The following is a 27,889-nucleotide window of genomic DNA, read 5'->3' as shown; positions in this document are numbered from 1 at the left end:
AGTTGATCAGAATAACATTAAAATCATTTTATTCTATTAGGAATCATAACTGTCCTACATTTATATTTATGCATCTTTTCCAAAGTGACATACTGTACATTGCATTCAATACATTGCATTTTATCAGTTAATAAATCCAACAAGACATTTAAATGAACTAATATTAAAAATAATGAAATAATATCAATTTCTGGATATTAATTTTGCTAAATTAAAATTAATCTTTAAAAACACAAATTTACATTGCATTCAATACATTTTATCAGCTAATACATTTGATGGAAATTGAACCCCGCAACCTTAGCGTTGCGTGCGTGATGCTCTACAGCGTGAGCTACAGGAACGTCCTAATGGAAATATGTGTTCTTGTGTCTTTATCTGTGAATTCTGTGCTTCACCTCTTGAGGTCCACAGTGGTGACGTTGAAGATGACTCCTTTCAGCCAGAGGATCATGAAGAGTCTCTGAGAGAAGGGACAGTTCCCGATACTCTCTCCATCACTGCCGGCCTGAGAGACACACACATTATCCCATCATTCCTTCCACTACAGACGTCAGTGCTCTTCAAGAGACGAGAGTACAGTGTGTTTGAAGCTTGAGCTTTTGATTTGGTTTGCTCTGCACAGCAAACACTTCCTAATGCATGAAGACACTGTATGATGAAATGAGGATTTTAAAATGAAGTTTAAAATATAAATTACTTAAATTATATATATATTTTTTTTAGTCAAATAGTTAAGCTCCAAGATGTACAGAAAATCCAGAATAATACAGAAGTCATTAAAAAGACCTGACATATTATGAAATATATTTAAGTGTTTTATATTATTATAAGTGATTTAAATATGCAATGGTACACATTCGGCTAAAGTAATTACTTTATGTGGTTATTAACACTTAGATCTAGATAAATTCAAAATCCAAACAAGCTTCTTTTATCATCTTGTTTGACATCAATTAAATGCCGAAAAAAGGTTAATCAGAGGATGTAAAAAAAAAAAAAATGAAAATTGTGTCATCATTTACTCTTCCTCCACTTTTTTTCACAGTTTCTTTGCTGCCAACTTTGGGTATCTTAAAAAAATGTACCAGGGTTAATGAATGTAATAAGGATCTGAGGCAATGGCAGGTGAAGCGATAGTAAGTACCGTGGTGGGACCAGTCGTTCCTCGAGAAACTCCTCGATCTTGTTGACGTCCACCAGCACCTCTCCGTTGAAGGTCATGAATGGAGGGTTGGTTCCTGGAGCGAGATCCTGCAGATCCGCCGGCTTTCTGTGTGACACGGACCAACAAACCTGCCATCACCAGTGTTGCTATTGCTAACTAAAACTACAGCAGAGATGCTCAAATCCAGGGCATGTGGGCCAAAGTTGGACGACATTTGATTTGGCCCACCATACCATATCACAAGAAAATATTAAGAATAAATAAAAAATATTTATTCACATATTTTATTATTGTGTAAAAATATATTTACATTTCTGTCTAATTATTTATGCACTTTTCATGTAATATATTTTAATATAATATAGCTGGATATAGTGTAACATTACCCTTCATATTGAAAAGTTTGGGAACCTCTGAAAATATTTTTCATAAATTGAAATAAAATTAAACAAAACAAATATAAATATAATTATTAGATGAAAAATATAAAGTGGCAACTAACTGAAATAAATTAAGTTTATAAATTTAAATACTAAAATTACGAAAACTAAAACAAAAAAATGCTAAATACACACACACACACACACTAAAAATAACAAAAGCAGATAACAAATTACTAAAACAGAAATAAAAATCAATAAGAGATAAATAAAAATATATAAAAAAGTAATAATACTTTTTAAATAAAATGTCAGAAGCTCACATTAAAATTTCTAAAACTAAAATTAAAATGAAAACTTCAAAAATAAAAGCCAATTCAAAATATTAATAAATACTATAATTAATAAATATTAATAAAGACTATAAATGTAATAAATAGTACTAAAACAACACTACACTATCCTCAATAACCATAGTCAAAAAGTCCTAAAGAAATGTGTACAGAATTGCAAATGAAATTCCCATCATTATTCGTAAGCAAAAGTATCTTAATGGAGTTAAACAAGATCCTGATATCCACTAAATTCATATACAATTTAGTTGATCAGAATAACATTAAAATCATTTTATTCTATTAGGAATCATAACTGTCCTACATTTATATTTATGCATCTTTTCCAAAGTGACATACTGTACATTGCATTCAATACATTGCATTTTATCAGTTAATAAATCCAACAAGACATTTAAATGAACTAATATTAAAAATAATGAAATAATATCAATTTCTGGATATTAATTTTGCTAAATTAAAATTAATCTTTAAAAACACAAATTTACATTGCATTCAATACATTTTATCAGCTAATACATTTGATGGAAATTGAACCCCGCAACCTTAGCGTTGCGTGCGTGATGCTCTACAGCGTGAGCTACAGGAACGTCCTAATGGAAATATGTGTTCTTGTGTCTTTATCTGTGAATTCTGTGCTTCACCTCTTGAGGTCCACAGTGGTGACGTTGAAGATGACTCCTTTCAGCCAGAGGATCATGAAGAGTCTCTGAGAGAAGGGACAGTTCCCGATACTCTCTCCATCACTGCCGGCCTGAGAGACACACACATTATCCCATCATTCCTTCCACTACAGACGTCAGTGCTCTTCAAGAGACGAGAGTACAGTGTGTTTGAAGCTTGAGCTTTTGATTTGGTTTGCTCTGCACAGCAAACACTTCCTAATGCATGAAGACACTGTATGATGAAATGAGGATTTTAAAATGAAGTTTAAAATATAAATTACTTAAATTATATATATATTTTTTTTAGTCAAATAGTTAAGCTCCAAGATGTACAGAAAATCCAGAATAATACAGAAGTCATTAAAAAGACCTGACATATTATGAAATATATTTAAGTGTTTTATATTATTATAAGTGATTTAAATATGCAATGGTACACATTCGGCTAAAGTAATTACTTTATGTGGTTATTAACACTTAGATCTAGATAAATTCAAAATCCAAACAAGCTTCTTTTATCATCTTGTTTGACATCAATTAAATGCCGAAAAAAGGTTAATCAGAGGATGTAAAAAAAAAAAAAATGAAAATTGTGTCATCATTTACTCTTCCTCCACTTTTTTTCACAGTTTCTTTCTTTTGTTAAGCACAAAAGAAGATATTTTGAAGAATGTTGGTAACTAAACAGTTGACGGTAGCCATTGACTTCTATAGTATTTTTTACTTCTATAGTATTTGTAGTATATTTTAGTAGTATAGTATTTTTTCGACTTCTATAGTATAACTATGAATGGCTACCGTCAACTGTTTGGTTACCAACATTCTTCAAAATATGAAAATTGTGTCATCATTTACTCTTCCTCCACTTTTTTTCACAGTTTCTTTCTTTTGTTGATGGTAGCTTTTAACTTAATTAGTATTTTTTCCATACTATGTAAGTCAATGGCTACCATCAACTGCTAGGTTACCAGCATTCTTTAAAATATCGTCTTTTGTTGATGGTAGCCATTGACTTCCAGAGTATTTGTCTATACTATAGAAGTCAATGGCTACCGTCAACCATTTGGTTGCCAACATTCTTCAAAATATTTTCTTTTTTTTGATGGTAGCCATTGACTTCTATAGTATTTTTTTCCTCCATACTATGGAAATCAATGCTACTGTCATCTGTTTGGATACCAATATTTTTCACAAAGTATCTTCTTTTGTTGATGGTAGCTTTTGACTTAATTAGTATTTTTCCATACTATGTAAGTCAATGGCTACCGCCAACTGCTAGGTTATGAATATTCTTCAAAAGACCATCTTTTGTTGATGGTAGCCATTTACTTCCAGAATATTTTTTCCATACCACAGAAGTCGATAGCTACCGTCACCTGCATGGTTACCAATATTTTCAACATAGCTTCTTTTGGTGACATAACATCTATAGTATGAAAGTCAATGGCTACCATCAACTGTTTACCAACATTCTCCCAAATGTCTTCTTTTGTTGATGTAGCCATTGACTTCCATAGTATTTCCCCCCGTACTATGGAAGTCAATGGCTACCATCAACTTTTTGGTTACCTGCATTCTTCAAAATATCTTCTTTTGTGTTCAACATCTGAAGAAACTCATTCATGTTTGGAACAACATGATGGTGAGTAAATGATTGAACCACACAATACATTACGAAAAACCATTAAGGAGCTAAATAAGCTTAGACTGACAAACATCACAAGATATTTATTCAGAGCACAGTAGTTAGGAACACTTTCCGCAATGTTTGAGACTTTGAGTCAATAGTAAATATTGCTGTTTCCTATTCATATGCTCAAAATATGAAAAACAAGGTCATTAGCTCTTCAAAGATTCAATGTGAGAACATCTTACCTTCACAAACAGCTCAATGCTAGGAAAGCCCAGTTTTTTAGCTGCTACATCAAACCAAGCCATCAGGAAATATGGCTGCAGATATACTGCTTTCACATGTCTCACACGTCAAATCAGCTTCTCAAATGCTTTCTCTGCATGTATAAAAATGTCTTTTGTCTTTGTGCATCCACAATGGCTGATTTAATTTGGTAAGAGTCTGTCTTCATTTTCTGTGGGTGGAGAAAACGGTCAAACGCGCAGGACGAGACACTGAGACGTTTGTTCATTGTTATCAGCAATAGAGACGCCGTTCATGAGACGTGTGTTATGAAAGCATTTTACAGATCAACATTGTAAAAAATGTTCTTTATGATGATGGGAATCTCTATTATGATTTCCAGTGCAATAGAAATAAGCTATATGCATTACCATATGAAGGGTAATTACAAAACAAATGAGTTTTGCAGTGGTGTAAATATGCGTCTGCTGTTGTGTTTTTGTATGTCTGGATTGATTTATTACTGTGCTACTGTATTTATGAGTCTGGAGGTTGTGAATTAATATGGTCACCTGAAGATAAGCTGCCCATATTAACAGGCTAAAAAAAGTCTTTGATGAAGGAAAATCATACCGGCAGCATAAACATAACACCAGCAGAGGGCAGAGCTTCATTTTTAAGGGGTACTGCTATTAATCAGGCTGTGTGCTCATGTCAAAGTGTGTGTCAGTTCATAAAAAAAATAATATATATTAAAAACCTGATTTAATAAGCCACATTTGAATATAAGCATACCTGTAACGGGACAGCAATTACATTATATTAATTCAGTTGTAGCATTAACTTCACTGTGAGGCAATAAACACCAGCCTAGCAACCATCCAGAGCACCCTAGCAACCACACAGCATCATAACGGTGAGTTTTGCACATTCAGGAATCATATTATTTTTTTGAACGGAGAACAAAACAAACACTCGGTTCGGTCAAAAACTCCGATCCCCTCAGACCAACAAACATGTTAATCAGATTAATGTGTGGAGGAATGCTGGGACACGATTAACCCACTACACTATTCACTTACAAACACATTATTCACTCAGAAAAATATGAGCAGAGGCAAAACACATCACTCGAGGCAATAAAGAATAAGAATCAGCCGTTTGTCGCTGAATAACAGGCACAGGTGCATCTTTGATTAGATAACTGTCAGGACATGCCATCCATCACCTAGATCCTGTTACCAAAGCAAAACTACTACAATAAACACAAACCAATCATGAGACCCAAACTGATGCTTGTTTTGATTTGTTAGTGATCTGAAATGTAGAGTGAGTTGAAACGCGCACAAAGGCCATCTTTGTTACGGGAATCGCTCTGCAGAAACATACGGGTCGGATTTAAGGGCATTTTTAGCAGGCTTAACGTCCCGCTGGTCAGCCTCCTTCATACAACAAGAATTTGGCTGACGTGAGAGCTTTGTTCCGAATGTTTCAAACAATTCTAAAAAATAATACATAAATAAATAAAACTATTACTGTAGTTTTGCTTGATTAAGAACAACAAGGTTTAACAAACAAAATAAAACACATTTAAAATAAAATATAAAATAAACAATTGTTAAATAAATAAATAAATAAATAATACAAACTACTATTGATGTAGTTTGGCTGGTTAAGAACAAAGTTTAACAAATAAAATAAAGATAAATAACAATTAAAATAAAATACTATAAAAACGACTTTTGCTGTAGGTTTGCTTATTGCAGCAACAAAGTCTAACAAACAAAATAAAATACATTTAAAACAAAATAAATAAAAAAATGTATAATTAAATGATTATTTAAATAAATAATAGTAGTTTTGCTTGGTTAAGAGCCACGCTCACAGTTAAATTAAATGAAGTAGAAATAAATACATATATACATGAATCTACACGTAAAAAAAAAAAAAAAGAAAATTAAATAAATAAAACCATCTATTGCTGTAGTTTTAAGAAAGAGAAAGTTTTACACCTGAATACCAGTGCCCATCTAATGTTATGTTTTTAGTATGTTTTATTGCATAATCTTTGGTAAACTTAAGTCTACATAACAGTTGAAAAAGTTTGATTCTTGATTAATATTATTGATTAAGAATCAAACTCACAGTTAAATTTAAACAAACAAACAAACAAATAAATAAATATTTAACATCTAGATACTTCTATTTCGCACTATAATGTTGCATAATCTTTGATAAAGAAGTCAAGGCAATAGAAGTTAATTGCAAAAGTGATACCTAAAGCCAATTATTTTCTAATGTTTGTTGAGAGGATACTTTATATGGTATTTTCTATTGGAACGTTCTAGAATCAAGAAAGAAACACCACAGTGGGTTGTGTCAGATTCATTTTTAGCTCACCAATCAATCCATCAGCTCAACAACAGCCGAGAATAATCTCAATTAACTAAGTGCATTATATCACCAGCAGCATCCATTTATACAGCACACCACAACACATGGTGGCAATTATGACTTCAGACTTTGGCTTGAACCTTAAGCCTTAATATACTACTTCAGATATACTGTTTATGTCATATGAACCACTGTAATTAAAACACCTTGCAACTGAGTTTAAGCTATTGCAGTTTGTCTTCAGATCAGTGACTGTAAAGGCCAGTTAAAGTGCATTAGCTACCAGTATATGGTATATTTTTGGCACTTTCATGCTGGTTTTGGCCGGTCATCCTGCAATAATACTGTGATCAAGTTAATGCACCTGCAACAATAACCAGCTTAACCAACTTGTTCCAGTAACACTGCCCTGGACTGGGAATTACAGTCTAGTTTTCTAGAAGCGGGATGACAGACCAATTAACCAGTAGAGCAAAGACACTAATGCAATTAGGGTTAGTGATAGTAACACCATCTGCTGAGCAGAAGGACATGCTGTCATTGTAGGAAACTGTGTGCTAATGTTGCTAACAAGACAGCCTGATCATTGTCATTCCTACAATCAGACTCAGTGCATTATTCTGTCAGCATTTCTACAAATATCTGAATTTTGTTTGCCTTTTTACAGTTTATATGTATGTGACGAAAATGTACCACAGTGATCAGTTCCCACCAACATTTTATAATATTTCTTTTTACCAGTGTTATTTTACTATTATTTATATACTATTATAGTATCAATCTTTTTATTAATTAAAAGTTTTTATCTGTAATTTTATTTTATTTAATTTCAGTTATTATTATTCATAATTACTTTTTTTAAATGATAAATTATCAATTGGTTTTTAGTTAACAATAACAATAGGCTACTGCTACAGTAAAAGTGCAGTAGCATATTTGATTTAAAAACAGTAAAAATTGGGAAATATTATTACAATCTAAAATAAATGTTTTTTTAAGTAAATATGTTGTAAAATGTAATTTATTTCTGTGATGCGCAGCTGAATTTTCAGCATCATTACTCCAGTCTTCAGTGTCACATGATTCTTCAGAAATCATTCTAATATGCTGATTTGCTGCTCAAGAAACATTTCTGATTATTATTGATGTTACAAACATTTAATTGCTCCATATTTTTGTGTAAACTGTGATACAGTTTATTTGTCAGGATTCTTTGATGAATAGAAAGTTCAAAAGCAGAATTTATTTGAACATTTTTGTAACATTATAAATGTCGACTCTCACTTTTGATGAATGTAATGCATCCTTGCTAAATAAAAGCATTAACTTTTCATTGACCCCAAACTTAGGGTTATGAAACAACCTTCCTTAAAGCTTAAAATTAAAGCTTCTGACACTTTTCAGATTGCACACTGCCATAATAGACCTACAGTTGAAGGCCTGTTTTTTTCTCTCTCGTTAACTTCTAATACTCCTATATACAGATAAATCTTGGCCATCATCTGGCTATAAACAGTAGAAGGTACCTTCACATAGAGGGCGATCTGCAGGTCATGTGGATGGCCCTCCTGTTGAGCTGGATTCTCCATTTTTGTCGTATTTTCCGAGTTTTTTTCCTCTTCCTGTTGAACTACAGCAGCTGCAGGGCATCCATTCACCATAATGACCTCTTGAACTTTGGCCTTGATATTCACCTCCCCTTCACTGCTGCCGCTCACGCTTCTGACCCGACTGCCGAGGGGCTTCGACGGCTCTTGGAAATGAGCATCCGAGCTCACCCTGCCCTTCAACCAGGCAGCTTCAGAAATCATTCTAATATGCTGATTTGCTGCTCAAGAAACATTTCTGATTATTATTGATGTTACAAACATGTAATTGCTCCATATTCTTGTGTAATACTCCTATATACAGATAAATCTTGGCCATCATCTGGCTATAAACAGTAGAAGGTACCTTCACATAGAGGGCGATCTGCAGGTCATGTGGATGGCCCTCCTGTTGAGCTGGATTCTCCATCTTTGTCGTATTTTCCGAGTTTTTTTCCTCTTCCTGTTGAACTACAGCAGCTGCAGGGCATCCATTCACCATAATGACCTCTTAATAGACCTACAGTTGAAGGCCTGTTTAATTCTCTCTCGTTAACTTCTAATACTCCTATATACAGATAAATCTTGGCCATCATCTGGCTATAAACAGTAGAAGGTACCTTCACATAGAGGGCGATCTGCAGGTCATGTGGATGGCCCTCCTGTTGAGCTGGATTCTCCATCTTTGTCGTATTTTCCGAGTTTTTTTCCTCTTCCTGTTGAACTACAGCAGCTGCAGGGCATCCATTCACCATAATGACCTCTTGAACTTTGGCCTTGATATTCACCTCCCCTTCACTGCTGCCGCTCACGCTTCTGACCCGACTGCCGAGGGGCTTCGACGGCTCTTGGAAATGAGCATCCGAGCTCACCCTGCCCTTCAACCAGGCAGGTATGGTGACTTTACGCCCCCCCTGGGCTTTCCTCCTGGGCTCATCTTCAATGACAGCCTTGAGCTCTTCTAGCCAGTTCCCCGCCCCCTCCTCTATAGGTGCTGGCACTTCTTGTTTTGGCTGTTCCTTTGCAGCTTCACCTCCCTCTGCGACCTCCCGTTTGCTATTGCCCAGCTGTTCCTGCTTCTTGCACACACCCTCTTCTACAACTTCAGGATCATCAAGTGGCTGTTCCGCCTTTGTACAGCTTCCCTCATCTATAAGAAGCTCCTCCTTCTTGACCAGCTCTTCTGTAATCTCTACAACTCTTTGAGCATCATCTTGAATCTTTTTGATGCCTTCTGCCTCTTTATCAGCTCCTCTTGTCTCCTCAGGTCCATTGACAATAGGTGATTCGGTATCTGCTACTATTTTTTCACAATTCTCCAGATTGGTGTCACTCACCACCTGTTCAATCCGCTCTAGTCTTTCATATTCTTGCACGATGCTTTCCACCAACTGATCTGAATTCTGGACCATCTCCTCTATGGTTCCACCAATCATATCAGTTGATGGTTGCTCTGTTGCAATCCAGTCAATCGACCTTTCTTCTGCTGCATTGTAAGTGGTCTTTTCATCACTAGTTGTCTCGAAGGCATCATTGTGCATTGGCTGTCCAACTGCTATACAGTCCTCCAATAAAGGCACCTCGGCTGTAGACTGTTCTTTGCCAACATTATCAAATGTTGCTGTTTCTCCCTCTTCCCCAAGACTCTGAAAGTCTTCTATAGATTCTCCTTCACTGGTAGAAACCGTCCGTGGCTCTTCGTCTACACACTCATCATCCCAACTTTCCACCTTCACCTCTTCATGCTCCTCTTCTTGCGAAAGTATGTCACTCTTTACTTGCTGAATTTGATCCTCTCTGGACTTGTTTTTTATTTTTTCAAGGAGGCTACAGGTAAACTCTCTTACCTCAGACAGGAGCAGCTCCTGATGTTCCTGTGTCTCCGTCTGCCTTTCGCTCAAGGTTTGCATTTGTGGTTCATCGCTTTCCTTTTCGTCTTCATACAGCATTTCCAACTTGTGATCTGCTCGATCCTTGTCCAGTTCTTTCAATGTTCCTCCAAGCTCTTCAGCTTCGTTTCGAAGTTCTGGAACTTGTGTTTGTGTTGTCCTTGGCAGTTCAACTGTTACCTGTAGCTCAGGCGTTGTTAGTTTGGCGGTTATGTCCACTTCTTCCTCCATCTCTCCAGCATTTAACTCATTTTGCAGAACCACTGTCTCTTGGCCAACTTGGTCCTCTACATCTTCCATATTATCCTCTTCCTCTGTTTTATGAATGATCACGTCTGTTGAGGGCATTGCGTTGCTTTCTCCACCATCATCATCTCCAATGTTGATATCCTCGTCCACCTCTTCGGCCAGTTCAACCTCATCCTCCTCCTCCTCTTCCTCTCCAGTCCTCCGATCTTCCATCTCCATGCACGACCCTACAGGACTGTGGATGACAGCTCCGTTAGAAATCTCCATGTTGATACTCATATCGTTTCTGGCCTGGGCCATAATTCACTATGTTCACTATGACTATGTAGAATTTGTAGAACTAGCACACCAAAGCTCTTCTGTCTACTTCTGCAGTCTATGTTCTGTAAAGGTAACTAGGACTTACTCTCTCTCCCACCCTTTTTCCTCTGGAGGATTATGGTAAATTTCACATTCTGATCCCCACATGACTTGCCTGCCCTCTCAAATCCGCTCCAATGGGAGCCTGGTCAGCTCAAGATGATCGGTTTAAGGGTAGGGCAGGTATTTAAAGTAGTGAATTGGAATTCTCCATCTTGTTTGCTACCTTAGATGAACTGAAAATAAATAAATAATATGTGGGTATCTTTTGGGCCCGTTTTATTTGGATTTTAAGCTTGTGACCTGCAAGAGTGAACTGAAAAAAAAAAAAAAAAATAATAATAATAATAATAAAAAAATATATATATATATTTTTTTTTCTGAACTTTTAAAAAAAAATTTCAAACAAGTATTTTTCAGGGAAACTTTGCTTTACTGAAATCTCTATTTCTATTTTTGATTTTTTTTTTAATTTAAAATAGATTTTTATTACATTTTATTTTAAAGTACATTTTAATTCATTACATTTAAATATTGTGTTGTACTTTAAAGAAGTACACTTTTTTACATTTTCATTTAATTGCAAATAATGTGCAATTAAGTGTCCAAAAACATACCATTTAGTTTGCAAATAAGTATAGTCTTTTTATATTATATTCTATATAATATAGTAGTATATTCATTAGTACCCTTTTTAAAAGTATGCTAAAGTGTACTTCTTTTTCGCATAGATAGACAGATAGACAGATCTTCTTATTCTTATTTATTGCAATGAATTAAGACAATTTTAGTGTAAACCCAGTATCAAATTACTTTTTGGCCACTTTTTCCAAGCAGTGCATTTAATGAGCTTTATCGTGTGCATTACAGATCTGACCAAAAGAGGGCACTCAAAGACCACTTAACTGTGATAATCGCTGCCTTAATCACATTTAAAATACAAGCACTCTACACTTTACACAAACCTAACCATGTATTCCGGTGACTCCTGCGCTTTTTGTTACATTTTGAACAATCTATATCATTTTCGCAAGGAATACTTACAGCAATGCTTCATGCGCAGCGCTCGTGCGTAAGCGGAAACCATGACGTCATATCAGCTGTTTTGGCCCAGTGCAGGCTGTCGCAAGTGTAGACGTGATTGTTTCAGGAATACATCACGGTTTTGCTAGTAACACTATGCAGCACATTTCATGTGCACTAGCTTTGCACGAACAGTAGCGTGTGTCAGCTTGAGGGTTTGGAGACGCTGCTTTTGCAGAAGGTAGAAAGCAGAGCATGACGCCATGAGCTGAGCGCTGAAACGTTTGAGATCAAAGGCACCGCAGTTGAGATCAAAGGCACCGAACGCCGCGGTTACATCTGTTGCCATGCAGCAGTCAGAGAGCGGCGGCGGAGGGGCGGCGACTTCTGAAGTCCAGCTCAACGACCAACCCAACGCGCTCATCGCGTGTAAAGTGCCAGAAGAGGTTTTTAATGAGCAGCAGTTAAAGGTAGGCGTGCACTCGCTCTGCTTTTACCCCGATTATCACCCGCTTTACCGCAGCAGTCAGACCCGATCTCGCGGAAGTGTTTTTCATCAAAGCCATATAGGACAAGAACTACATTGTTGTTCTTTACCAATCACAATTAATTTACTGGAGTAAGGCTCGTGGGACATGAGCATTGCACAAACAAAAAGCTTTTTATTTGTGTCATGGTAATACCATTTTTTCATGCACCTTGTTTTCTTGGACATGGTACTGCCATGTTTTTGGACATTGTCCCTTGACGAATGGTAGTTGCATATGCACCACAATAATACAATGTTTTGGACATTTTACTTTGGGAATGTGATGTCTTTTCTACCTTCTTTTACTAAAATGCACCAAAAAGTGCCATGGCACTACACTGTTCTCTTGGACATTGTATGGTATTTTGGAAATGCATTATTATTATTTTTTGGACATAGTACCACAGTAGTTTTTTAGGGTGCACACTTGTAATCTACATTAATTTGAACAAATCCATGTCCTGCAGATAATATGCTAAAAAGCTGAAAGGCTTTAGGTCTCAAGGCGGGCATCACAAGTGTATTTGTAAACATGCATCTTGTGTTTAATAGAAAATGCATTGCGATTTCACTTATCTTAGTCATATTTGCTCCCTCACAATACATATCTGCCTCAATACTAAACAAACCAAACGAGTCAGGCTACCGTGCCACTGTATGAGCCACACCGAATTCATTTTATGTAGAATCTGTATTACATGTATAATGTTTATAGAATGGTTTACAAGAAATTACCTAAAGGAATAGTTCACTCAAAAATTAAAAGATGTAGATGAGTTTGTTTCTTCATCAGATTTGGAGAAATATAGCATTGCATCTCTTGCTCAGCAATGGATCCTCTGCAGTGAATGGGTGCCGTCAGAATGAGAGCCCAAACAGCTGATAAAAACATCACAATAATCCACAAGTACCACTCCAGTCCACCAGTTAACATCTTGAGAAGACAAAAGCTGCTGTTTGTAAGAAACAATTCCGTCATTAAGATGTTTTTAAAGGTGTCATCGGATGCAAAACTCGCTTTTACATGTTGTTTGAACATAAATGTGTGTTGGCAGTGTGTGTACACAACCACCCTATAATGATAAAAATCCACCCAGTGGTATTTTTTGAATCTCTATAAATGTTATCCCCTTTTTCAAATCAAGCCATTCTCAGCTTATTGGCTGTGTGACGTCTCACAGACCCAGGCCGCTCCCACGATAGTTGATTGACACGGCTGTCTTACCTTAAGCCCGGCTCACACTGTGCGATTTTGGCACTTCTCCTATGACGAACGTCAAACTGTCTTCATTTTTCAAGACAAGTCATGATCAGAATTAATGCTAGAGATTTCTTCTAACCGCATAAACTCCGGCGCTCTCGTCCTCCACTCACGGAATTCATCTGATTCGTTGCCTTTGCTATGATACACACCAGTTGCGCTGCTGTTTTCATGTGGATGTGTAGTGCTGCTTGCACTATTCTGCATAAATACGCCAGTATTGTCGCCATTCATATACTTTTAATGATAGCCAACATTACAGCCCCGCGTGCAATGCATCTCGCAGTCACTGAAAGTGTATGGGTTGATAAGGTAAAACTCGAGACAAGTTTTCTTGCGCACCCGTTTTTAACGCGTCTTGACTGTCGTACAGTCTGACATTAATGAAAACTGAGATCCCACAGTGTGACATGATCATCATGTTCGTACAGTCTGACAAGTACAATCCTAAAGGACTTTTAAAAAATCGCTCAGTGTGAGCCCGGCTTTAGACCCGCTCTGAGTGAGCTGAGTGAACAGTCCGATCGCCATTGTTTCGATGCCGGAGCAGGGACGTAGACAAGAATGGCTCCTAAGCGATTGAGGTGTTTTGTTGTTGGATTAATAATGAACATAGCAGTCGTCATTTACTCCCGACATCTGAGCCGCTAAAGACGCAGAGGATTAACGTTACTTTCGTTTTTGAAGGGAATGCGTCCTCCAATCTACCTAAATGCGAATCATTCGTGATCCAGCTTCATCTACAGATGAAGTGAGTATAAGGGTTTTTTATGAATCTTTGCAAATCGCCTTTCCTAATAATGTGCTATTTAGCAAGTTTCGCGGCTAAAGTAAACAGGACGGCTCGTCACCCCACAGAAGAGAGGGGTGACGAGAGCTCATTAGCATTTAAAGGGAAATGCAACAAAACGGGTTGCTGTGAAAAGAGCTGATTTTAACAAGGTAAAAAGGGTGTTCTTTACACTACTATTGAGAAATTGTAACCAAAGTATGTTATAGACTTTTCATTAAGACCCTAAAGAATCATATCAACTTGTGGAAAATGGGCATCCGATGACCCCTTTAACTTCAAACCATTGCTTCTGGCTTAAACCTTCTGTCTGAGTCCATAATCCATAATAACGCTTCCTCCAGTGAAAAAGTGGTCTGGTCTGAATCTGGAGAGAAATCTGCACAAATCAAGCATCGTTTACAAGCCAAAACAGTCCACAACAGGTCTAAACAAACATGTGGCTGGATTTTGATGTGAGAGACAACAGAAGATGGACTTTTTAACTGGAGGAAGCATTATTTTGGACTCGTATTTTAGCCAGGAGCAATGGTTTGAAGTTACAAATGTCTTAATGATGGATTCGTTTCTTACAAACATGCAGCTTTTGTTTTCTCAAGATGTTAATTGATGGACTGGAGTGGTGTGGATTACTTGTGTTTTTAGCAGCTTGTTTGGACGGCACCCATTCACTGCAGAGTAAGCGATGTAATGCTAAATTTCTCTTCGGCCCGACCTTCACCTGTTTTATTGGAAAACTAACAGCACACTTTTTCTCAACAGGAGGAGACCTGAGGCATTATTTAGGTCTATAGCACCGATGATTATCGATTGAAGTTTAATACTAAGTTTGAGCAGAACGTAATCCTGATGCTCGACTGAAAATCTCAGTTGGTGCTTCTCTCAGTGATGTGATTCTTAACCCAACACAGTCCATTTTCCATCCTCTCCCTCATTTTCCATTCTAATAATATGACTATGACCCGCTGGGGTCTCTGTTTAGTGAGGGTGTTTGAAGCTTCCACAAAGCCATGGCTTATTTTAGCGCCACACCTGCTTTACTGCTACAAAAGGACGTTCAGTGAGGAACCAGACTCCTAGAAATATCCTTGACCTCAGCTGCTCTCATGGAAAAGAAGAGCATTTTTTGCTTTGTGTTTTTTTTCCACTGAGGTCAAAGGTCGCTCGCTGTCCTAGCTCATATTTATCTCTTGAAGCCACTTATGAAACAGTTGTTTTTCTCTGCCATGCATGACTTTCATCCCGGTGTTGTTTAAAATCAGGCTTATTATGTAATATCGCCATTTCCAAAGAGGTCTATTTTGAGCAGGAACTTGGATTAAGTGTGGAATTTGAAACTATCCCATAAAAACAATGGAAATTGTGTTAGCGAAGAAGGCCAGGTGTCTGTCAGGCTTACTAAATTATAAATAAACAAGCTGTGCTTTTCCATAAGACAGAGCACTGCACAAATCTGATGTAAAAGTGAAGTCGGTCATTTTTTTACATCTCCGGTTTTTATATGGAAAGATTATGATATTTCTATATATATATATATATATATATATATATATATTAACTTTAATTTTGGCATTATTAAATATCTCTGATACTGTTTAAAAATTAATTATCTTTCTCTATGAAGCTGAGTGACTAAATTGTGATTCATTTAAATGATGTCATGAATTGATTAAATAAAAACCATGTTGTGATTGTTCTTTTGAACGTAACACGCTGAATGGTCATTCTGTATATTATAGGTCTTCCCTTGAAAGGATAGTTCATTCATAAATGAAAATTGTTATTCCAAACTCGAATGAAACTCGAATTTCTCTATTCATCAGAGCACAAAAGAAGGACGTAAAGATAGCGTGAAATTAATCCATAAGTCTTCTGAAGTGGCGAGCACTTTGTATGATGAACAGAATACAGTTTAAGCCTTTATTCACCCTCAAATTAAATAATTTGAGCATTGCGTTGCCACATTTGATGTAGCTCTTTATTGTAATGTTTAGAATGACGTGACAATGAGCAAATGATGACAGAAAGTTCATTTTTGGGTTAACTATCCCTTGTTTATAGAGTCCAATGACTGAGCAACCTACACTGCGATTGAGTCTGTATGTTTTTTTAATGCTTTTGAAATAAGTCTCTTCTGCTCGCCAAGGCTGCACTAATTTGATCAAAACAATACAGTAAAATTGTGAAATATTACCATTTAAAATAACTGTTTTCTATGTGAATATATGTTAAAATGTAATTTATTGATGTGATCTAATCTGTATTTTCAGCATCATTACTCCAGTCTTCAGTGTCACATGATCTTCAGAAATCATTCTAATATGCTGATTTGCTGCTCAAGAAACATTTCTGATTATTAGCAATGTTGAAAACAGTTGTGCTGCCCAATATTTTTTTGTGGAAACCGTGATACATTTTATTTTTCAGGATTCACAGCATTTAAAAAAAACAGCATTTATTTGAAAAATAAATCTTTTGTAACATTATAAATGTCTTTAATGTCACTTTTAAACAATTGAATGCATCATGCTTTAAAAATATCTTACTGACCTCGCATGTGTTATGGTTAAGCATTAGACATTCCAGGTCACTTTATTCCACCAGCTTGTTTTGAAAGGTAAAGCTTCACCTGTTTCTGTGTTTGTAGTGTAATGTCTGCCTGGTTGATGTTTGACCGCTCTACCTCACCCAAATCCTCATTTTAATCATTATTAAAGAGCCAGCGAAACAGTGCAATTGAGAATACTGTACCAGTACCATCTAGCATGGGGAAATGTTGAAGCTGTCCTGCATTATGGCTGAGCGCACATGTGACTCGGCTTTTGTCCTGGGATTGACTCTGTCCCGTATGCCTGAGCGCTCTGCGTCTTTTCCTCCAGTGCAGCACCGTAAACCTGGTTCTGCGTTCTCTCTGTCACCTTTCATAGCAGAAACTGTGACTATATGTTTGAAGTGAGTTTGAAGCTAATGCACAGATGGTGTGTCGCACTATGGCTGCGTGTGCCCCAGGGCAGATGACATGAAATACTTCTGAAGCTGATGCATTAGCACTTCTAACAGTACACCTACAGTACACAGAATGTATTTACCCCTTTAGTACAGTAAATACAGGATAATGGTGGGTATACATTATGAATGACTTACACAGCCAGGCTTAGGCTGCTCTGTGTCTGCTCAGAATTCAGTGCAAAATGCAAAGCCAGACTAAATGATGCCTGCTCTGAGGCACTTCAGCCCCTAGTAGCAAAGTAGCCTAGAGTTTTTTTTTACAATATAAATAAATGCATTAATGCCAGCTCTGAGCAGTAATAAACAGTCTGTATAAAGCCGCCTAAATGCCACTTCAGAAGCGCTTCTGTGCCACCTTTACAGTGTAAATTAAGCAATTAGATAAAACGTTTGTCAAGACAGATAGAGGCGGGGTGTTGCGATGCAGTTTCTTGGATATTCTGGGTGGTTGCTAGGGTGTTGCTATGCGGTTGCTAAGGTGTTCTGGAGTTGCTAGGGTGTTGCTGCATGCTTGCTAGGGTGATCTGGGTAGTTGTTACTAGGCAGTTGCTAGATCGCTCTGGGTGGTTGCTTTGGGGTTGCTTAGTGTTCTGGATGGTTGCTAGGGTATTCTATGTGGTCGCTAGCATACATTATGTGGTTACTAGGGTGTTTTGAGTGGTTTCTACTAGGCAGTTGCTCTAGATGGTTTCAAAGGTGTTCTAAGTGGTTGCTAGGAGGCTGCTAGAGTGTTGTTATACAGTTGCTAGGGTATTCTGGGTGGTTGCTAGGGTGTTGCTATGTGGTTGCTAAGGTGTTCTGGAGTTGCAAGGAGGTTGCTAGCGTGTTGCTACATGCTTGCTAGAGTGATCTGGGTGGTTGTTACTAGGCAGTTGCTAGATTGCTCTGGATGGTTGCTATGCGGTTGCTAAGGTGTTCTGGAGTTGCAAGGAGGTTGCTAGCGTGTTGCTACATGCTTGCTAGAGTGATCTGGGTGGTTGTTACTAGGCAGTTGCTAGATCGCTCTGGATGGTTGCTATGCGGTTGCTAAGGTGTTCTGACGGATTGCTAGAGTGTTGCTATACAGTTGCTGGTGTGATTTGCTATGTGGTTGCTTGGGTGTTCTGGGTGGTTGCTAGGCAATTGCTATGTTGCTCTGAATTGTTACTATGCTGTTGCTAAGTTGTACTGAGTGGTTTCTGGGAAGTTGCTATATGGTTGCTAAAGTGTTTTGAGCGGATGCTAACGTGTTGCTGTGGTATTCTGTGTGGTTGCTAGGGACTTGCTATGCAGTTACTCAGGTGTTCTGGGTGGTTGCTATGAGTTGTCTATGTGGTTTCTAGCATGCTCTGGAGGGTTTCTGTTGCTAAGTTGTTCTGAGTTGTTGCTAGGGTGTTGCTACATGCTTGCTAGAGTGATCTGGGTGGTTGTTACTAGGCAGCTGCTAGATTGCTCTGGATGGTTGCTATGCAGTTGCTAAGGTGTTCTGACGGATTGCTAGAGTGTTGCTATACAGTTGCTGGTGTGATTTGCTATGTGGTTGCTTGGGTGTTCTGGGTGGTTGCTAGGCAGTTGCTATGTTGCTCTGAATTGTTACTATGCTGTTGCTAAGTTGTTCTGAGTGGTTTCTGGGAAGTTGCTATATGGTTGCTAAAGTGTTTTGAGCGGTTGCTAAAGTGTTGCTGTGGTATTCTGTGTGGTTGCTAGGGACTTGCTATGCAGTTACTCAGGTGTTCTGGGTGGTTGCTAGGAGTTGTCTATGTGGTTTCTAGCATGCTCTGGAGGGTTTCTGTTGCCAAGTTGTTCTGAGTTGTTGCTAGGGTGTTGCTATACAGTTGCTAGAGTGTTTTGATTGGTTGCTAGAATGTTGCTGTGTGGTTGCTAGGGTGTTGCTATGCAGTTACTCAGGTTTTCTGATGGTTGCTGTGCAGTTTAAATAATATGACAATGTTATAATAAATACAAAAATTAGGTAGTGTTCATTAAAGACAAATAAATGCATATGAGAATTATTATTGCACCGGTATTATAAACAGAAACAGAATATGATGTAAAGAATTTGCACCAATTTGCCACTGCTTTAATATTATGTCATTTAAATCCCTGCCATTTGAAGTAGCTCAAATGTCAGTATACTTTAATAGATCTACTGTAGATATTATGTAAATGGATTATATGTTCCATCATCATGTTCTTCTGTGCAGCTGGATATAAATATCATTTGAGGGCTTATGTGTACCACCGCTCACATATCAGCACAACTATCCGCTGTCTCACCTCCACTGCTCTTTGCATAACACCCATCTACTGTTTGCTTCCCTTTGCATTTTTTCCATCACCTTATTTCGGTTTCATATTTCCATTTTTCCATTGAGTCAGAGATGCGCTATCTTTCCACAGCGAGCACACAAACCGCTGGTTGGTGTAATATTTAGACAAGACTCACAGGTTACTGTCTAACCATGCAGTCTTTACCATCAACACATTCACACACACAAACAAGAGTGAGTTCACAGCAGTCAGCTTGTTTTCTGTTGCCATTTGGTCTAAATGGTTCCCACGGTCATAGAAAACGGAGACATGGCAGGGAGTTTTTAAAATTGTACTAGAATATTGCACAAAACAAAAGTTGTTCACAAGCTGTAGCAATGACTGATTTGTGAGCAAATCGTTTTGAGTCAGTTCAGTTTAATGAACAAGTTCACAGAATTAATCATTAGCAAATGAATGAGTATGAATCAAATGATTTTAATTGGTGAAAAAGTGTGCACTGTTAGTAATATTAATATATCCAGTTTACTTAAACTACCAAAAATCCGTTTTAACCAAAATGCACTGATAACCAGCATAAAAGTGATTCAGGATAACACGCATGACACTAAAATAATGCAATATACAGCAACTAAATAACAGAAAAATGTAACACAAAACACCCTAATGTACATTACTGATAAGAAAAAGAAACAGAAGCATTTAAATAATGTAAAAATAAAATAATATGTGATATTTCATGCAGTGATTTTTGGGAATGTCCTTTTACTGTAAATTATATAGTAATTCACTTGCAAAAACCATACATTTCACAGTATTTTTCACTGTTTATCATGATCTGTGGTACAGTTACTTACAGTTAACTAATTAACAAGTTATTAACCATTGTTTACCAATGAGAATGTTTTTTTGCTTTTTGTCACTCAAAACATAAATTTGACTGTATTTTACAGTATAATTGCATGTAGTGATAAACCGTATATGGAAAGGTTACTTACAGTTTACTAACTGGTTATTTAAAAGTTTTTACTATTTTCTGGGAATGTCCTTTTTACTGTTTTTCACTGTAAATTAAATTGCAAAACCAATTGCATTATTTTACAGTAAAATGACATATAATACAATCTTAAACTATTTACAGACTTTAGCCATATATGATAAAGTTACTTAGTTAATACAATTAACAAGTTAACATCCATCTTTTTACCATTATCTTTAACAACCATCTTTTTACCATTTTCTGCAAATGTCCTTTCACTGTTTTTCACTTGCAAAACCCACAAATGTGCATTATTTAACGGTAAAATTACATATAATACAATGTTAAAAGTTTTACTATTTTTTGAGAATGTACTTTTTTTCACTAAGTTATATGGTAATCCACTGGCAAAAAAAAAAAAAATGTTCACAGTTTTTTTTTACAGTAAAATTACATATGCAATGTTAAACCATTTATATTTTCTCCACTGTATATGTAAGGTTACTTAAAGTTAACCAATTAACAAGTTTTTACCATATTTGGGAATGTTCTTTTACTGTAAATTATATAGTAATTCACTTGCATAAGCCATAAATTTGACAATATTTTACAGTAAAATTACAAATAATGCAATGTTAAACCATTAACAGTTTTTCACCATGTATGGTAAACCTACTTAAGAAGGTTAAACAATTGCCAGCATTTTTGCAGTGCTTTTCTGTAAAAGCTACAAACCGCTCTTGTTTTATAGGTAGTCTGATTATTATGAAATAGTTTTGGTATCAGGTGTAGTTCCTGCTTTTATGGCAGGAAGTAACAGCTGAAACTTAGCGCTAGCAATGTCACATTGTCAAATAATGGTAATAAATGATGTTAGAAAGCGTTTAAATTACAGATGGAATGGTGAGAGACAATAGGATTTGCCAAGGCCTTGTGGAAACATGCTGAAGGGATCGATGAGGATGTTGGACTGTGGCCCAGAGCTGAATGATGTCATGAGTTTCCAGTTCCTCATTAGGATTAGTCAGCAATGAAGAGTGAGAGACAGACAGAGCGAGAGGGAAATGAAGGGAGGGATTGAAGGTTAGGAAGGTAAAGAGAGAGAGAGAGAGAGGCGGTGCTCAACAGCTCTACTATAAGCAGCAGCAGATAAACCTGTGAGTAAAGCCGTGACCTCACAGCACTGCTGATCGCACGCTAGAAACTTCTGCTGGCACGTGCCTTGGAGGAATTGCATGCAATTTGCACAGGCTTCATTACAGTGTCTCTTATTCTTCTAAAACCGAATTATGCATCTTAAGACTACAAAGTGCAATAACTTCTGCCTGGTTGCTACACCGGTGGACCATGAGATATTCAGTCGGCCACAGATTCGGGTAAGACTGATTGTTAGTGAGATAATCAAGTCAAGGTTTATTAACATTTGGATGCATTTCTCTTTCAGGTTCTGGTGCTAATTTAAATTCAACTAATCATTGCATCGTTTTTTTTTTTGGTTTTACATTTGGTCTTCCATAAGCTTAAAGGTTTGGCTTCTTTCATTACTTAGGACTCTAATGCATAAACTAATCTGCTCATGTTAGTCTGCTGATCTTGAGTTCTTACTTCTCCAGCCCTCCTGTGTTTAATGGCCTGTTTGCTATCTGAAACAAAAGGATTGGAGGCTTGAAGCTTGAAACAGAATGCTTTGTTTACATGTTTTATTCAGTTGATTTCTATTTTTGAGTTTAGGGTTAGTAGGATATATTTTTGGAAGGAGCTGTATAGGAACTTTCAGCAAGGATGCATTAAATTGATCAAAGGTGACAGTAAAGGCATTTATGTTACAAAAGATTTCTATTTCAAAAAGATGGTTCGAACTTTCTATTCATCAAAGTATCCCAAAAAATAAAATGCATCACCGTTTCCACAAAAATATGAAGCAGGACAACTGTTTTCAACATTGAAAATAATCAGAAATGTGTATTGAGCAGCAAATCAGCATATTAGAATGATTTCTGAAGATCATGTGACACTGAAGACTGGAGTAATGATGCTGAAAATTCAGCTGCGCATCACAGAAATAAATGATATTTTAACATATATTTACATAGAAAAACCTTTTTTTAAATTGTAGTAATATTTCACAATTTTGGTGTATTTTTGATCACATTAATGCAGACTTGGTAAGCAAAAGAGAATTATTTCAAAAACAATAAAAAATATTACAGACTCCAGACTTTTGAACAGTAGTGTATGTTGGACCTCATTAATTAAACTTAAGCAGAATGAATTTCTGTCTAAATTGTTTATTAAAACCAATAAATGAACACTCCTCACATTGAATAATTGCAGGCAAGTGTGTTGCATGCATGAAAAAATAAGAAGGAAAAAGAAAAACCCACAAACTGCTGGAGCTAGCAAGAAAGCAAATATTTAGAGAGATGACAGAAATGTTGCTGTCTTAATAAATATTGAATTTATTGCATGCTACAGCAGAGCCCTGCTGAAGAAAATCAGCTTAAACCAGCCTTAGGTGGTTTGCTGTTTTTTTTTTCTGCAGGATTTTTTACTTTGTTTGTTTACAAAACTTTCTTTTGTAAATGGACACATTCAGTTCAAACTATGCCAGAATGGTTTTACATATGATTTTCATTCTACTCAATTTCATGATTTAGACCCGTAGGTAGTTTTTTTTCCTTCTATGATGTTCACAACTCTCTTGTAAAATGTTTTTCTTGGATGAAATTGCACTGTTTTCTATATTTTTCTATATTGTGATTGTCTAGTTATATTTCAGTCCAGTTATTTGACATGTTTTTGCTTATTTTGCATCATTAGGAGCAGTTTGAAGCTTTGTTCCGTGCGTTTGATCCCAGCACGTCGTTCCAGTTCTTCAAAAGCTTCAGACGGGTTCGAATCAACTTCACCGATGCGTTGGCGGCAGCCGAGGCCCGAGTCAAACTCCATAAGAGTGACTTCAATGGAAAGGAGATGCGTCTGTATTTCGCTCAGGTAAATAATCCTCACAAAGAAGTAATACATGGTACTCCAAGGTGCTCTAAAGTCTAGCATGGTACTTTCTGTTTAGTGATGAGAGCATTTGATTAATTATTTATATTGTATTATATTGTTCATGGTCTTACATCTTAAAGGAATGGTTCATCCAAGATGTAGATGAGTAAATGTAACGTTACATGACTTGCGCAGCAGTGGATCCTCTGCAGTGAATGGGTGCCGTCAGAATGAGAGTCCAAACAGCTGATAAAAACATCACAATAATCCACAAGTAATCCACACCACTCCAGTCCATCAGTTAACATCTGGAGAAGACAAAAGCTGAGTGTTTGTAAAAAAAATAAAAAATAATCCATCATTAAGGTGTTTTTAACAATGTATTGATTCCGGCAACAAGTCCTGTATCCGTAATAAAGCTGACTCCAGTGAAAAAGTGTTCTGGTCTGAATCAGGAGAGAAATCTGCACAGATCAAGCACCGTTTAAACAGCTCTAAACAAATATGTGGCTGGATTTTAATGTGAGAGACAACAGGAGATGGACTTTTTCACTGGAGGAAGCGTTATTATAGATTATAGACTCATATTTTAGCCGGCAGCAATGATTTAAAGTTAAAACGTCTTAATGCTGGATTAGTTTCAGCTTTTGTCTTCTCCAGATGTTAACTGATGGACTGGAGTGCTGTGGATTACTTGTGGATTATTGTGATGTTTTTATCAGCTGACGGCCCCCATTCACTGCAGAGCATCCATTGGTCAGCAAGTGATGCAATGCTACATTTCTCCAAATCTGATGAAGAAACAAACTCATCTACATCTCGTATGACCAGAGGTGGTGAGAACATTTTCAGCAAATTTTTTCATTTTTGTGTTTGATTTTCATGAATGCATGAAATATTAAAATGTATATCTTGAATGCAATGTCAGTTGCTTTGGATAAACGCATCTTAAATGTAAATGCAAATGTTTTTCTTTTTCTGATTTGTTTGTTCCTTGTTTCCTCCATTTTTTCTCTTCTCCCGTACAGTCAGTACATATTGGCAGTCCTCGTCTTGAGCCTCCTAAACCAGAGAAGCAGTTCCTCATCTCTCCTCCAGCGTCGCCCCCTGTAGGCTGGGCGCAGTCGCAGGACGCTAAGCCCATCATCGACTATGACCTGCTGTGTGCCGTGTCTAAACTAGGGCCAGGTATAACCTATTTACCTCATTTCCATGGTATACCTTGAGACTAAAACCTTTTTGAGTGCTGAACTATATATATCAACAGCATATGCTGTGTATACTTTTCTTTTGAAGACATTAATATTTTTACTAAGCAAAGATGCATTCAATTGATCAAAAGTGACTGTAAAGACATTTACACTGACAAAAAATGTGGATGTTTTTTTGATGTTATTGAAAGAAGCCTCTTCTGCTCAACAAGGCTGTGTTTAATTGATCAAAATTACAGTAAAAATTGTGAAATATTACTGCAATTTAAAACAGCTGTTTTCTGTGTGAATATCTGTTACAATGTATACAATTTATTTCTGTGATGCACAGCTGTATTTTCAGCATCATTACTCCAGTCTTCAGTGTCACATGATCTTCAGAAATCATTCTAATATACTGATTTGCTGCTCAAGAAACATGTTGAAAACAATTGTGCTGCACAATACTTTGGTGGAAACTGTGATGCATTTTATTTTTCAGGATTCACAGATGAATAGAAAGTTCAAAAGAAGAGCATTTATTTGAAATAGAAATCTTTTGTAACAGTATAAATGTCTTTACTGTCACCTCTGATCATTTTAATGTCAAGTTTTTTTTGCTTGTTTGTTTAAATCATATTTACCCCAAAGAATCCTGAAAAAAATGTATTACAGTTTCCACAAAAATATTGGGCAGCACTGAAAATTCAGCTGCGCATCACAGAAATAAAATACATTTTACAATATATTCAAATAGAAAACAGTTATTTTAAACGTAAATATTATTTCACAATATTACCGTTTTTACTGTATTTTTTAATCGAATAAATGCAGCCCCAGTGAACAGAAACATTCAAAAACATTAAGAATTTTTTTAAAATTCTATATCAGTACAATATTAGTTAGTGGAATAATTGATGTTTGCAATGTTTTCATGTATTTTTAGGAGAACAATACGAGCTCCACACTGGAACCACTAACACACCCAGTGTGATCGTACATGTTTGTGAGGACGACAGCTCTGACGGCGAAGACGAGACAGGAGAGGGCGGCAAACCTGCGCGACCCAAGATCATCCAGACCCGCCGCCCAGATTACGTCCCATCCGTCAACCAGTGAGCGGCTAATTCTGAGCCGTTTCATCTTCGCAACCAACATTGGAATAACTAGGAAGCATGCGGTCATGCAGTTCGTCATCCTCGCCACCAGGGAGGCCGGCGAGCATCACATCTTCTTCCTAGTTAGAGAGGGAGTCGACCATTCTCATATCTCGCGTTTCATTTCTTACCATCAATCTCTGATGGAATCAGGGACTTTGAGGACTTGGGATAGTCCCTCTCATCTTACGAATGTCATTATTTGCTTGACGTCACAACTGTGTATTTTAATAATCCGAGAGAAAAGCGGTGGTAAAATCTGAAGGAGTTTTCGTGTAGCACAAACAAACTGAACATCGTGTCTGAAGTGTGTATCATTCGGGGCCACTAACATGTACTCATCGCCATTATCATGTATCGCCACTCATATAGTCACTCGTACAGTCTTTGAAAGTCATCATTATTGTTGCTGAAGTTCTTCACGAGCTCCAAGTATTATGCACTTTAAAAATAGAGCCTTATAATGTGGTAAACGGTAACACTTTACAATAAGGTTCATCACTTTAGTTAACATGAACTAAGAATGAACAATACTTCTACAGCATTTACTAATGCATTATTAAAATAAAAAGTTGTGCTTGTAAACATTAGTTAATGCACTGTGAATTAACATGAACTAACAATGAACAACTGTATTTTCATTAACTAACATGAACAAAGATTAATAAATACTGTAATAAATGTATTGTTCATTGTTTGTTAATACATTAACTAAGGGAACCTTATTGTAAAGTGTTACCTGCTAAACTGACAACAACATGAAGTACTTGTCTTTGTATATCGAGCGCAGCTATGAACGCCGACTTTTCCCGCCTTGGTAACGCAAGTGTTTTCCCGTTCATTTTCTCCATGTATCACCACATTTGATTTCATACAAAAAGGTATTTGAAAATTGGATCAAAAAGACACTTGTACTAAATTGTGTACTTGTATTTTAAAATAAAATGTTGGCTATACATAATTGGCTCCATGTAAAAAATAGAACAAAAGTATTGACAATACTATGAAAAAAAAAATGTTGCAGAAAAGTTTCACTCAGAAATTCCTAGTAAATTTCAAAATGACACATTAAATGTTACATTAAAATTGTGAAAAAATAAAATTGTATTTTCTTGTACAGTGTACGCAACCATCTGTTTTATTTACAACTTTGAAAAGAAAACAGACAAATTTAAAGTGATATAAATAGTTGGCTGTATGAATAAATTAAATTTAATTAAATTAAATTAAAACATATTGATTATACACTGAACAAATTTAGTTCACTCAGAAATTGCTAGTAAATTGCACAAACAATTACAAAGCAACAGCAAGTCACTAAATTAAATGAATTTAAGAAGAAAAACTAAAACAAAATAATCTTTCATTTTTTTGGTCATTTTAAAAGTTTTTTTCTTATGAAATGTATTCAAAATAATTTTACAGTTACATAATTGGCTGTATGTATAAACTAAAAAAAAATATTGACTATAAATAATTGCCTGCATGTATAAAATTAAATAAAAAATACTGACTGTACGTTTAAAAAAGAATTGGTGTAGAATTTCCACTTTGAAATTGCTAGTAAATTTTACAGTTACAAAGAAACCCATTATATTAAACATGAAATTTTGAAGTAGGAAAACTAAAATAAAATAGTCATTTGCAGTGCATCATGGGAGTGAGCAGTCGCTTTTAACCTGTTTGTTATGATTTCCATTTCCATATCAACAGTGACTTTTTCTGATGAATGAAACTGAATGATTTAAAAAAATAAAAAAAAAACACAGAAGCACATATGATCTCTTAACAACCCTAATCAATCATTA

The 27,889-nt window shown here is 36.3% G+C and overlaps 2 protein-coding genes across 3 annotated transcripts; one reads left to right on the top strand and one right to left on the bottom strand.

Moving 5' to 3' along the window:
• Positions 1-1,042: 1,042 nt before the first annotated feature.
• Positions 1,043-10,839, bottom strand: LOC107698891 (probable serine/threonine-protein kinase kinX). The gene is made up of 4 exons (XM_016500026.1): positions 9,022-10,839; positions 2,546-2,655; positions 1,148-1,273; positions 1,043-1,073 (listed from the first exon to the last, which is right to left on the bottom strand). The coding sequence occupies exons 1-4, from the start codon at positions 10,837-10,839 to the stop codon at positions 1,043-1,045; spliced, it is 2,085 nt and encodes a 694-aa protein (XP_016355512.1).
• Positions 10,840-11,945: 1,106 nt separating this feature from the next.
• Positions 11,946-26,573, top strand: LOC107698909 (calcipressin-1-like). 2 transcript variants are annotated; one of them, XM_016500044.1, is made up of 4 exons: positions 11,946-12,392; positions 23,561-23,734; positions 24,763-24,922; positions 25,871-26,573. In XM_016500044.1, exons 1-4 carry the CDS (start codon positions 12,270-12,272, stop codon positions 26,041-26,043), a joined length of 630 nt encoding a protein of 209 aa, XP_016355530.1. In that variant the 5' UTR covers positions 11,946-12,269; the 3' UTR covers positions 26,044-26,573. The 2 variants fall into 2 exon arrangements, with proteins under 2 accessions (XP_016355530.1, XP_016355531.1); XM_016500045.1 differs by lacking the exon at positions 11,946-12,392 and adding an exon at positions 21,841-22,116.
• Positions 26,574-27,889: the final 1,316 nt, after the last annotated feature.

This window comes from Sinocyclocheilus anshuiensis, unplaced genomic scaffold (genome assembly GCF_001515605.1).
Source record: "Sinocyclocheilus anshuiensis isolate Anshui unplaced genomic scaffold, SAMN03320099.WGS_v1.1 scaffold1854, whole genome shotgun sequence".
NCBI classification, from domain to species: Eukaryota; Metazoa; Chordata; class Actinopteri; order Cypriniformes; family Cyprinidae; genus Sinocyclocheilus; species Sinocyclocheilus anshuiensis.
This window is presented reverse-complemented; position numbering and strand designations above follow the sequence as displayed.

Excerpts from the sequence above, each read along its gene's own strand:
- LOC107698891 (XM_016500026.1), bottom strand. The coding sequence starts at position 10,839 with ATGGCCCAGGCCAGAAACGATATGAGTATCAACATGGAGATTTCTAAC. Across the intron at positions 2,656-9,021 it reads AGATCGCCCTCTATGTGAAG|GCCGGCAGTGATGGAGAGAG; the intron begins GTACCTTCTACT and ends TGTGTCTCTCAG. Across the intron at positions 1,074-1,147 it reads GAACGACTGGTCCCACCACG|ATACCCAAAGTTGGCAGCAA; the intron begins GTACTTACTATC and ends CATTTTTTTAAG.
- LOC107698909 (XM_016500044.1), top strand. The coding sequence starts at position 12,270 with ATGCAGCAGTCAGAGAGCGGCGGCGGAGGGGCGGCGACTTCTGAAGTC. Across the intron at positions 12,393-23,560 it reads TTAATGAGCAGCAGTTAAAG|GAGCAGTTTGAAGCTTTGTT; the intron begins GTAGGCGTGCAC and ends TTGCATCATTAG. Across the intron at positions 24,923-25,870 it reads CGTGTCTAAACTAGGGCCAG|GAGAACAATACGAGCTCCAC; the intron begins GTATAACCTATT and ends ATGTATTTTTAG.